We start from the raw sequence: 11,673 nt of genomic DNA, 5'->3' as shown, positions 1-11,673 counted from the left end.
GTCCCCGTTGCTTAGCTCAGCTCTTCTCCACCAAGGAGGAGCCACCACTTCTGTCCTCCCGGGTGCAAAGATGGGCAAAGTGAGGACATCATCTCCTGACAACAGCCAGGCAGGGCTTTCCCTGTGTGACACGTCCTCGTTGCAGCTCAGCTCCTTGATCTGTCTTCAGCGTCAGCCTTGAGCCCTGATGCACAGAGGTCAAGGAAGAAGACAGTACCTCTGTGGATGTGCAGAGTGCCTTTCACTCCCTGCCAGGGGCATTGCAGGGCATTTAAATGACACACCTTTCCCTGTGCTAATTTTTTAAGTGTAGATACTGTTATATACTGACGTTCTGACCCTGGGCCAGCAGGGGGATACTGTAGATAGTTTTCACTCAGGTCCACATATGCAAATAAGGAATTGAAAGTGACGTTCAGTGGTTGAATAGTTACAGAAAGTTGTTACTGTTGCTTTGTAGTTGAGCTCTATATAAGCAGGCTGGCTGAACCCTTCAGCTCAGTTCTGTTCTGGCCTGTGAATAAACAAGAGCTGTTTGAAGAATCGCTGTGTCGTCTGATATGTTCACCCACAACTTAACAGATACAGGTTTAGGTCTCTGAATGAGTGAAGGTCAGTGGGTAGGAGTCCCAACAACAGACACAAAGTTTTGCAGCAGGCCCAGCTATTGGTAAGCCAAGTTTGGCTTAAAAAAACAAAACAAAAAAACTTTTTCAAGTTTGGGGCCCGGTGCAAAAGATGCTGTGTGGACACCCTGGGTACTTATGAACATTGATTTCATTGATTTGACCACTTTAGGTCAGGGAACCCTGGGGTTCTCTAAACCCTGGGTCACCAACCCAGCACCCATGGGTGCCATGGCATCTGTAAAGGCTTTCATTGGTACCCCAGGAAAGGTGACCCAACTTCTGAGCTTTCTTTTCTTGAAAGAAAGTTATGGGGCTAAATGTGCAGGTACCTTCTAGGGAATTTCTGTGAAATGAGTTTGATGTGGCCAGCATGTATATTTTTCCTGGTACTGTTATTGTTGGACAGCAATGACATCAATGTGTGGGTGAGGAGGGAGAGAGAGGGAGATAATTGTTGTGTGATCTCCACAATCAGGACTGGCACAACATAGCTAACTTCCCACTGTAAGCATAAAGTTGTCGGCTCTAAATTTTTTGCTATGCCACACTCCCACATGGTAGCCATTTTGTGACTAGTATCCCCAGCACTCCCATTGATATGTGCCCATTGGTTCCAAAATTTTGGCTACCGCTGCTCTAGATGGTGCTGAACTACAACTCCCACAAGCCCTGACCTTTGGTCATGCTTAATGGGCCTGATGGGAACTGTAGTCCAACAAAATCTGAAAGGGGAGCCACAGGATCTCCACCCCTGCTTTGGCTTGTAAGCCTGAGGTAGGACATATGTGGCTTCTAATTCCTGTGCTGGGCCTGGTGGCTTTCTTTTCCTTCTTTTAACATACAATTCTTTTATTAATTTTTTCAAACATTTTTACAATAACCTTCAAATCAAATAATTACATTATTTCATAAGCTGACTTCCCTCTCTCAGCTCCTCAGTGTTTTTACTCAAACCTTTTCTATTGCATTATATCTTTATCTATCACAAAAGGTTTCTCTATTACAATTATTTGTCATTTTTATTCTGCTGATTTTATCTTGAATCCTGCCCACGATTTCATTAGACTGTAATTTTTTCCCCCTAAATAATCCATGAAAGGCTTCCATTCTTCTATAAAAAGTTCATCATTTTGATCTCTTAATTTCCCTTTCGGCATTGCCAATCCTGCTAGGGTTGCCATATTTCCAAAAAAATTTGGCCATTTCTGAGCTATTTTTAAGGGAAATCAGCAAAAAGCGCACTGCCGACATGAGCAGCCATACGTCCTGATTTTCCCAGACATTTCTCCAATTTCTTCCCAGGCACTATTTCTGACTGCAGTATTCCAGATATGTCTGGGAAATTCTGGATGTATGGCAAATCTAATTTCTGCATAGCCCATTAATTTTAGAAGTCACTCCTCCTTCAGTGGAACCTTCTCTTCTTTCCATTTCTGTGCCTGTAATATTCTAGATGCTGTTATCACATACATAGACTTTCTACAGAAATAACTAATCTCCAGAACAAAATATACCCCCCCCCCAAAAAAAAAACACCTCCTGCTTCACCCTGTTATTCTTTCAGTGGTCTTCCCTTCAGCTCTGGCGTTTTTGGGCCACCAGAATGCCGAATGCCTCTGCGTCTAGCTCAGATAGTGGCAAATCAATCTTGGTCTCCTTGAACAACTTGACAGCAAAGCCTGCCTCCTTGAGGGCTTCCTTCACAGATGCCCACTCCAAATAGAGGCAGGAGAAGGGCTGCTGGCCCACCTTGTAGTAGGTTTCTTTTAGGACAGAGCCTAAGATGAGGTGCCCCCCTGGTTTGACAAGGGAGCTGATGTTCTTCAGAGCAGAGTGGTAGGTGGGCAGGTCTTTGCAGGCCGCTTCCAGGCATAAGGAGGACAGCAAGCAGTCCGCTGGAGGCAGAGCCACAGGGCCCAATGGGCTGGCCTGGGTTACGTCGCATTTCAGTACCTGCTTAATGGCTCTTCGGACCTTTTCTTCCTTTTCTTCCCACTTTTCCCTGGGGAAGAATGAAAGGTGAACATGACAAGATCCTTGCACCCCACAATGCCCAACCCCTGTCCTCAGATGTTCCTAATTCCAGCCAGGCACATCTCAGGATCACTCCACATCCTCAGCTGAATGTGTGAATAATTCCTGGTTGCCATGGATCTCAAAGGGTGAGCCAGTGTCCTACAAGTTACAAGCGAGGTGCACTTTACTCTATATGTGCTTTTCAGCTTTGCAGATGTTATTTTCCTATTAGACGTTGGATCAGTAAAGGTGCTGTGCTGCTGTGCTCACGTAAACCAACTGGGGAAACTAAACTACAGTGCCTGATTGCTGCTTGTTTCATTTGCGGTCTACAAGAACCTGTGAACCTGTGAACCTTCCTTCCAGAGGGTATCTGAGTGCCGAGGAGTCTTAAAATTCCACCTTCAATGTCCCATGCCAGAAAATTCTCCATACCTGTTACCCTCCAGCTCGCACACATATTTCACCACCGGGCTCCAGTCGAAAGCTCCTGGCTCCTTCCTCAGCCATCGTTGCATCTCCTCCCTGTTCTGATCGCAATAATCTGTGGCGACAATTTCTCGGAAGGACTCACAAGCCGAGAGGAACTGGTAGATGGTCGGTCCACTTCCAATATCAATCAGGGTGTCCCCTTTTATGTCATCTGCATGGAATTAACCCATTAACCCATTTGTTCAGATTTCAGCCATGATTCTTGGACAACAACAGCCTCGCTTGGTCATTTCACATTTAGTCAACAACTTTATATGTGAATGTTGGGGACGCAGGTGGCGCTGTGGGTTAAAGCCTCAGCGCCTAGGGCTTGCCGATCGAAAGGTCGGCGGTTCGAATCCCTGCGGCGGGGTGCGCTCCCGCTGCTCGGTCCCAGCGCCTGCCAACCTAGCAGTTCGAAAGCACCTCCGAGTGCAAGTAGATAAATAGGGACCGCTTACCAGCGGGAAGGTAAATGGCATTTCCGTGTGCGGCTCTGGCTCTGGCTCTGGCTCTGGCCAGAGCAGCGATGTCACGCTGGCCACGTGACCCGGAAGTGTCTCCGGACAGCGCTGGCCCCTGGCCTCTTAAGTGAGATGGGCGCACAACCCCAGAGTCTGTCAAGACTGGCCCGTACGGGCAGGGGTACCTTTACCTTTACCTTATATGTGAATATTAGAAGGGAAAGCTTTCACAGTGTTTCAAAACTGCTGCTGAATCACTATAGATCAAGGGTGGCTAACCTGTGCTAATGGGGGAAGACAGAAAATCAATTCTATTTGCATTGGTAGGCAAACCTGCCTAACCTCTTTTCAAAACAATATATGAAGTGATGCACAGGTAGCTTTCAAAAGTCACACATCTCTGAATTTTGCAGTGTTGATCTACAATCAAGACATGGGTACAAAAATAGACATAGCAGGGTAAAGTGTGCGTAAAAGTTCATGTCTTTATGAAACAATATTTGAAAGGTATCAGAGAAAACTGCTTTGCAAAAATCCGTGTATTATACAAAAATTGCAGACAGAATTCTGTCTGTTAGGAGACGTTTGCACTAAAATGCTAATGCATTTTCATAAGAACTTAATTATTCCCCCTGCAAATTGGAATGTGGAAATGTGGGGAATGGAACTTAAGGCTGGACGAATGAGAAACAACAAATGACAGGTTTGCTCATTTTGACTTGCAGCACTCTAAATGTTGCTGAACCACAACTCCTATCATTCCCCTGAGCAATGACGCGTGCTGGCTGGGGCTAATGGGAGCTGGAAAGCTACCACTGCTATAGATCCAACTGGTATTAAAGGTCTTCTCCCACCACAGGCCACCTTAGAGGCTGGCAACTGTGGACATAATCAAATTGATCATTCATATCCCTTTCAGGGAATCTTTTTCCAGGCAACACAGTTTTGTGACAGCTCTGGAGCCCATGAAATACACCAGCACTTACCTAAAGTGAATGTCTGGTGGAGATTTTTCAGAAAGAAAAAGAAAAAGGGATTCTTGTTTTCTTTTCCAGAGCTGAAGTTGTAAAAGGTGTCCAAATATTCTTTTGGATTGAAATGTGCAGCATAGAAGTCTTTGTCGGTGAAAGCCATTTGCACGATCCTTGGAAACCTGCTCGGTTTTTGGAGTGTTTATAGGGAGTTTTGTTTACTGGCTCCTCCTTTGCATTCCTATTATGCTATCTAGGGTCATTAGGGGTTTTTTCTTCTTCTTCTTTTTTTAATGAAGTCACCAGAATTCCAGCCTATCAGGTCTTTCCTGCCCCTCTAAAAACCAAGCAAACAAGCAAATACCATTTAATTATCTTCTAGGTTTACGTCTGGGACATCTTTCGTAAGCTAACCTTTTCTCCCCTATGTCTGAGAAATTATCTTTTGCAAACAATTATTATCTTGGAAATGAAGAGAGAAAATCCCAAGGTCCCTTTGAGTAAAAACACTTAAACTTTGGGATCACAATACCTGGAAATAATTAACTTATTTGCCTAATGTTATATTGGCCCTGCTTCTTTGAGCTGTGTGGCAATTCCAGGGTGCAGCATTTATGTAGGTCTGTTTTCCTTCGGAAGCAGCTCACAGCAGGTATAGTTCTAGATATAGCTTAACTTGTGATGGATTTCTTCAATAAACACACCATTGTGATATTTGATGTGACTTTACTTGGTGAAACAGAACAGCAGCTGCTGCTGGGGAACCCACAAAATCAGACCCTCCAACTATCCCTATTTTCCAGAGACGTCCCTGATTTAGAGAATTTGTCCTAGTTTCTGATTTCATCCCGGAATGTCCCACTTTTCCTTAGGATGTCCCTATTTTCGTTGGAGAAATGTTGGAGAATATGGAGTTATCTGACCACTCAGCCATCTGAAGGCAATTCTGTACAGTCATACCTTCATTTACGTAACCCTCTGGTGGTTACGTAAACTTTGGGATGTGTGTGTGGCAAACCCAGAAGTATTTTACCGGGTTTTGCTGTGTGCACATGCGCAGAAGCGATCCTCAGGTTGCAGAAACCTCGGGATCTGACCGGAGCTCTGGAACGGATCCCATCCACAACCGGCAGTACCACTGTATCGGGAAGTTTTAAAAAAATGTTTAATGTTTTATTATGTTTCTATAGATGTTGGTAGTTGCCCAGAGCGGCTGGGTGAACCCAGTAATATGTATGGGGTATAAAAAGTAAAATTCTCAATATGCAATTGGACATCCCTATTTTCATCGGAGAAATGTTGGAGGGCATGCAAAATGGAGTTTACAGGCGTATAAATTACACAGGGCTTGTCCACATTTCCACTTATTCTGTGGTTTTCTAAGCATGTGCTCTAAGAGGTTTTCCACTTGCCTTGCCACTTTCCTTGCTGTTTACTACTGAATCAGAACAAACTCCAATCTGCAGGAGAAGCAATGCTCTAATTCAGCAGTAAACAGCAAATTTTCCTGGGGGGGGGGGGAGGCAGGAAAAGTGGAAGTGTGGATGAACCCTAATTCACGTTCTCGGAGGGAAAAAATGTCTGCATGATCAGAATTAGATGCCTGATTTAGCAGGAAGAATAGGGTGCCTACTGGCTGCCAGGCAAACTCAAAGCTGAGTTCTTTCTGTGCAAACATTCTTGACACTTACAATCTGAGTAAACGGATTCTCCCAACAAGGTCTTTTCACACTCTGATTTAACTTTTTTACAACTCTTGACATGTAGGCTCCCTATCAAAGCATATACTATCATATCTTTAATCTCCAATCCTGCCCGCAATTTCATTTGAGTGTAATCTTTTTCTAAATAGTCCATGAAAGGCTTCCATTCTCCTATAAAAAGTTCATCATTTTGATCTCTTAATTTTGCTGTCAGCATTGCCATTTCTGCATAGTCCATTAAATCTAAAAGCCACTCCTCCTTCGGTGGAACCTTCTCTTCTTTCCATTTCTGTGCATATAATATTTTAGCTGCTGTTGTGGCATACATAAAAGTTCTAAAGAAATAACTAATACTTTTTACAAATTCTATCACAAAATATTTCCTGCTTCGCCCTGCTTTTCTTTCAGTGCTCTATCCTTCAATTCTGGCATTTCTGGGCCACTGCAACGCAGACCGCCTTCGCGTCTGTCACAGAGAGCGGCAAGTTGATCTTGGTCTCCTTGAGCCACTTGATAGCAAAGCCTGCCCCCTTGAGGGCTTCCTCCACAGATGCCCGCTTCAGGTAGAGGCAGGAGAAGGGTCGCTGGCCCACCTTGTAGTAGGTTTCTTCTAGGATGGAGCATAAGACGAGGTGCCCCCCTGGTTTGACAAGGGAACTGATGTTCTTGAGAGCAGAGCGGAAGGTGGGCAGGTCTTTGCAGGCCCCTTCCAGGCACAAGGAGGACAGCAAGCAGTCTGCGGGAGACAGAGACACAGGGCCCAATGGGCTTGGCTGGGTCACATCACATTTCAGTACCTGCTTAATGGCTCTTCGGACCTTCTCTTCCTTCTCTTCCCACTTTTCCCTAAGGGAGAATGCAAGATGAATGTGAAAAGATTCCCGTGCCCCACAATGCCGGACCCCCCATGTGTCCCTAATTTCCAGGGACAGTCCCAGATTTAGAGAAGCCATCCCAGTTTTAGATTTGATCCCAGATTGTCCCACTTTTCCTTAGTTAGTTAGTTAGTTTGATTTATTACGGCCATTGGCCCATATCGAAAACAATACATCAAAATTTATCCATAAACAATACAATTTAAACAGTTCCAAGTTAAAACACCCATATAAAACCAATTTTACTTCAATTAAGTAAACACTATACACAATAAGCTCCCTCTATGTAAACCGCAATTCAAATCCCTCAGATTTTGGGGGATATGCGTCTTAGTTCTGGCACTTATTGATGGTTCTTAAGTTTAGCTAAGCTGTCAGAGTCATACAGTGATCCATTTCTCCTCTTTTGAAATAAGACATTAATCAGGTATCTAGCGACTGCAAGGGATCTACTTGTGTCTTCGTCGTTTAATAAGTATATTATTTGGGCTTCCTGAGGTCTGTCAGCAATTCTTGATAAATATGGGGCCAGAAACTTGGACCGTGAAGCCGAATGTAATGGACAACAGAAGATTATATGATATAATGATTCTATAGGTCCACTTTTACAGTCACAGAGGAGTAAGATCTGTCCGTTGGAGAGTCTGTTACCCAACACATTTGATGGGAAAACATTGAATCTAGCCTTTATAAAGGCATACCCGTGTATCACCACAGATAAGGTAGTTAAATAAGATGGAGGTTTCGTTGGTGGTGTTAAGCCAAGGTTTATCGGCGAACAGGTGCCACCACCTGTCGCAATATTAAATTGTAAATCCAACTCCTCTAATTTGTGAGTTATAATTCTCTTGGCAGAAATTAAATCCAATTTTCACTTTTCCTTAGGATGTTCCTATTTTTTTTGGAGAAATGTTGGAGGGTATGGAGTTATGCAACCCCTGAGCCAAGGAGATACCGTATTTTTCGCCCTATAGGACACACTTTTCCCCCTCCAAAAATGAAGGGGAAATGTGTGTGGGTCCTATGGGGTGAATGCAGGCTTTCGCTGAAGCCTGGAGAGCAAGAGGGGTCGGTGCGCACCAACCCCTCTCGCTCTCCAGGCTTCAGGAAGCTATCCGCAAGCCTTGGGAGCTCCGCAGGAGTTCCTGCCGGGCTCCCCAGGCTTGCGGATAGCAGCCTGCATCCCGAAGCCTGGGGCATGCTGCACAGCACGCCCCGGGCTTTGTGCAGATATCAGGCAGCCCCACAAGCTCGGGGGACAGTGGGGAGGCGGAGCGCCGCCATCCCGCTATTCCCCGACCTGGTTTGTAAGCTGGCGGTGGGGAGAAGCAAGGAAATTTTTTTCCCTTGATTTCCCCCCAAAAAACTAGTTGCGCCCTATGGGCCAGTGTGCCTTATGGGGCGAAAAATACGGTAAGTAACTGTATAACCTTTAGAAGACTTCTGAAGGCAGTCTTGTATTGGGAAGTTTTTGAAATGTTTAATGTTTTATTATGTTTTTATCTATGTTGGAAGCAACCCAGCAAATTCTCCATACCTGTTACCCTCCAGCTCGCAGACATATTTCACCACCGGGCTCCAGTCGAAAGCTCCTGGCTCCTTCCTCAGCCATCGTTGCATCTCCTCCCAGTTCTGTTCACAATAATCTGTGGCAACAATTTCTCGGAAGGACTCACAAGCCGAGAGGAACTGGTAGATGGTCGGTCCACTTCCAATATCAATCAGGGTGTCCCCTTTTATGTCATCTGTATGGCATCAACCCAATAACACATATGTTCCAATGTCAGCCATGATGCTTAGACAACAACAGCCTGGCCTGGTCAACAATGTTAGATGTGAATATCAGCAGGGAAAGTTTTTCACGGTGTTTCAAAATTGCTGCTGAATCACTATAGATCAAGGATGGCTAACCTGTGCTAATGGGGGAAGGGAGAAATTCAATTCTATTTGCATTGGTAGGCAAACCTGCCTAATCTGCTCTTTTCGAAACAATACAGTGGTACCTTGGGTTACATACGCTTCAGGTTACATACGCTTCAGGTTACACACTCTGCTAACCCAGAAATAGTGCTTCAGGTTAAGAACTTTGCAGGTTAAGAACAGAAATTGTGCTCCGGTGGCGCGGCAGCAGCAGGAGCCCCATTAGCTAAAATGGTGCTTCAGGTTAAGAACAGTTTCAGGTTAAGAACAGATCTCCAGAACGAATTAAGTACTTAACCCGAGGTACCACTGTATATGAATTGACGCACAGCTAGCTTTCAAAATTCACACATCTCTGTATTTTGCAGTGTAGTTCTAGAAATGGGCTCAGAAGTACATATAGCAGGGTAAAATGTGCATAAAAGTTTATATCTTAGCTAAAACAATATTTTTTTGAAATGCATTGTATTAGGGAAGACTGCTTTGCAAAAAATCTGTGTATTATGCAAAAATTGCACACAGAATTATGCAGTTAAATCAGTACTAAAATGCTGATGCATTTCTGTGCGGATGTAATTATTCCCCCTACAGACTGGAAAATGGAAATGTGGGGAACTGGACTTAAGTCTGGAAGAATCAGGAACAACAGATGACAGGCTTGCCCATTCCAACCTGCAGCCATCTAAATGTTGCTGAACCACAACTCCTATACATTCACCTGAGCATTGACACATGCTAGCCGGGGCTAACGGGAGCTGGAAAGCTACCACTGCTATAGATCCAACTGCTATTAAAGGTCTTCTCCCACCACAGGCCACCTTAGAGGCTGGCAACTGTGGACATAATCAAATGGATCATTCATACCCCTTTCAGGGATCTCTTTCCAGGCAACCCAGTGTGGCGACAGCTCTGGAGCCCATGAAATACACCAGCACTTACCTAAAATGAATGCCTGGTGGAGATTTTTCAGATAGAAAATCAAAAAGCCATTCTCGTGTTCTTTTGCAGAGCTGAAGGTGTAATAGGTGTCCAAGTAGTCTTTTGGACTGAAATGTCCGGCATAGAAGTCTTTCTCGGTGAAAGCCATTTGCACGATCCTTGGAAATGCTCTGCTGGGAGGTTTTTGGAGTTTCTTTTTGGAGTTTGTTCTGGCTCCACCTCTGCATTCCTGTTACGTAACCAAGGGTTGTTGTGATGTTTCCATTCTTAAAAAATGAAGCCTTGCTGATTCCAATATTGTTGTGATATCCTTATTAGCTTCTCTTCCCACCCGTCTAAAAAGCAAGCAAACAAGCAAAACAACCACCTTGCAAAGTTCTTCTAGGTTTACCTCTCTGGCACTCTTCCATATATTTTCGAAATTATCTGTTGAAAACAATTAGTATCTTATAAAGAGAGAGCGAGAAAATCCCATAATCCATTTATGTAATAAAGGTTAAGCTTTGGTATCACAATACCAGGAAATAACCTCTTGGGAGAATGTAAAGCTACCACTCACAATGCTTCTTTGAGCAGTGTGGACGTTCCTGGGTGCAGCATTTATGTAACTTATGGATAGATCAATCAAATCAATAGATAGTATTTACAAATATATAGTTCCACTTTTGGTGGATTACTTCAATAAGCACACTATTGTGATGTTTGATGAGACTTTACTTGCTGAAACAGAACTGAAGTGGCTGCTGGGAAACCCACACAAATATAGTCCACAGGCCTATGAAGTACACAGGCCTGTACAGACGCATTCCTCACCTTGGCTTTACAAATGCACAGAAATTCAGAACTTGTCCACATTTCTAGTCATGTGTCCAAGGGGCTTTCTGCCTACCTTGCCGGTTTCCTAGCTGTTTACCACTAAATTGGAACAAATGTCAACCTGCCAATTCCTTCAATTATTTCAATTGATACTCTCCTCCTTCTTGTTTTAATAAATTGTCTACCCTTCTATCATATTATTTTTCTTTACCGCCATAGCTTCCAACAGTGAGAGCCTAAGTGGTGTTTTTACCTCTAATAGATTTTGGTATTTATCCCATACTCTATACAATTTTTTCCAATTTATATGATTTTTAAATCTTTATGTACTTTCACCTTTTTATATCATAAATGAGCGTGCCAACCAAAAATATTACCATGACCTTCTAAGTCAAGGATATGTGAATTCTCCAATGTCATCCATTCCTTCGGCCAACAAAGACCAGATGCTTCATAGTATAATCTCATATCTGGCAGGGAGAAACCTCCTCTCTCTTTTGCATCTATCAATATTTTATATTTTATTCTTGGTTTTTTCCCTTGCCAAATATATTTTTGCCATACGTTGAAACAATCTGTCTTGCCAATCACCGGAATTGTTTGAAACAAAAATAGCATTCTAGGTAATACATTCATTTTTATAGTTGACACTCTGCCTAATAGTGAAAGATTCATTATGTTCCATATTTGCAAATTTATTTTAATATCTTCCCAAGTTGACGAATGTGCCAATTCAGCAGTAAACAGCAAGTTTTCTATGGGGAAAGTAGGCTGGATGCTGAGACCCTCTTAATCCCTGGATCCATCAAGTGCTAGCATCTAAGCAAGGATTCAAATTCCTGGTGAGGTAATAGCCTAAGTATGGGTTG

The 11,673-nt window shown here is 43.6% G+C and overlaps 1 protein-coding gene across 1 annotated transcript; it reads right to left on the bottom strand.

Moving 5' to 3' along the window:
- Nucleotides 1-1,419: 1,419 nt before the first annotated feature.
- LOC307204592 (uncharacterized protein) lies at nt 1,420-10,381 on the bottom strand. Its single transcript, XM_079956196.1, has 6 exons — nt 9,989-10,381; nt 8,667-8,874; nt 6,677-7,100; nt 4,567-4,747; nt 3,081-3,288; nt 1,420-2,631 (listed from the first exon to the last, which is right to left on the bottom strand). The coding sequence occupies exons 1-6, from the start codon at nt 10,134-10,136 to the stop codon at nt 2,205-2,207; spliced, it is 1,596 nt and encodes a 531-aa protein (XP_079812322.1). The 5' UTR covers nt 10,137-10,381; the 3' UTR covers nt 1,420-2,204.
- Between the last annotated feature and the right edge of the window lie 1,292 nt (nt 10,382-11,673).

This window comes from Podarcis cretensis (assembly GCF_951804945.1).
Source record: "Podarcis cretensis genome assembly, chromosome: 15".
Taxonomy (NCBI): domain Eukaryota; kingdom Metazoa; phylum Chordata; class Lepidosauria; order Squamata; family Lacertidae; genus Podarcis; species Podarcis cretensis.
Note: the sequence above shows the minus strand (reverse complement) of the source record. Positions and strands in the feature narration are given on the sequence as shown.

Bases quoted from the DNA above. Each gene is read 5' to 3' on its own strand.
- LOC307204592 (XM_079956196.1), bottom strand. From the start codon at position 10,136: ATGGCTTTCACCGAGAAAGACTTCTATGCCGGACATTTCAGTCCAAAA. The intron at 7,101-8,666 runs GTATGGAGAATT...ATTCTCCCTTAG, and splicing joins TGCGAGCTGGAGGGTAACAG to GGAAAAGTGGGAAGAGAAGG. The intron at 2,632-3,080 runs GTATGGAGAATT...ATTCTTCCCCAG, and splicing joins TGCGAGCTGGAGGGTAACAG to GGAAAAGTGGGAAGAAAAGG.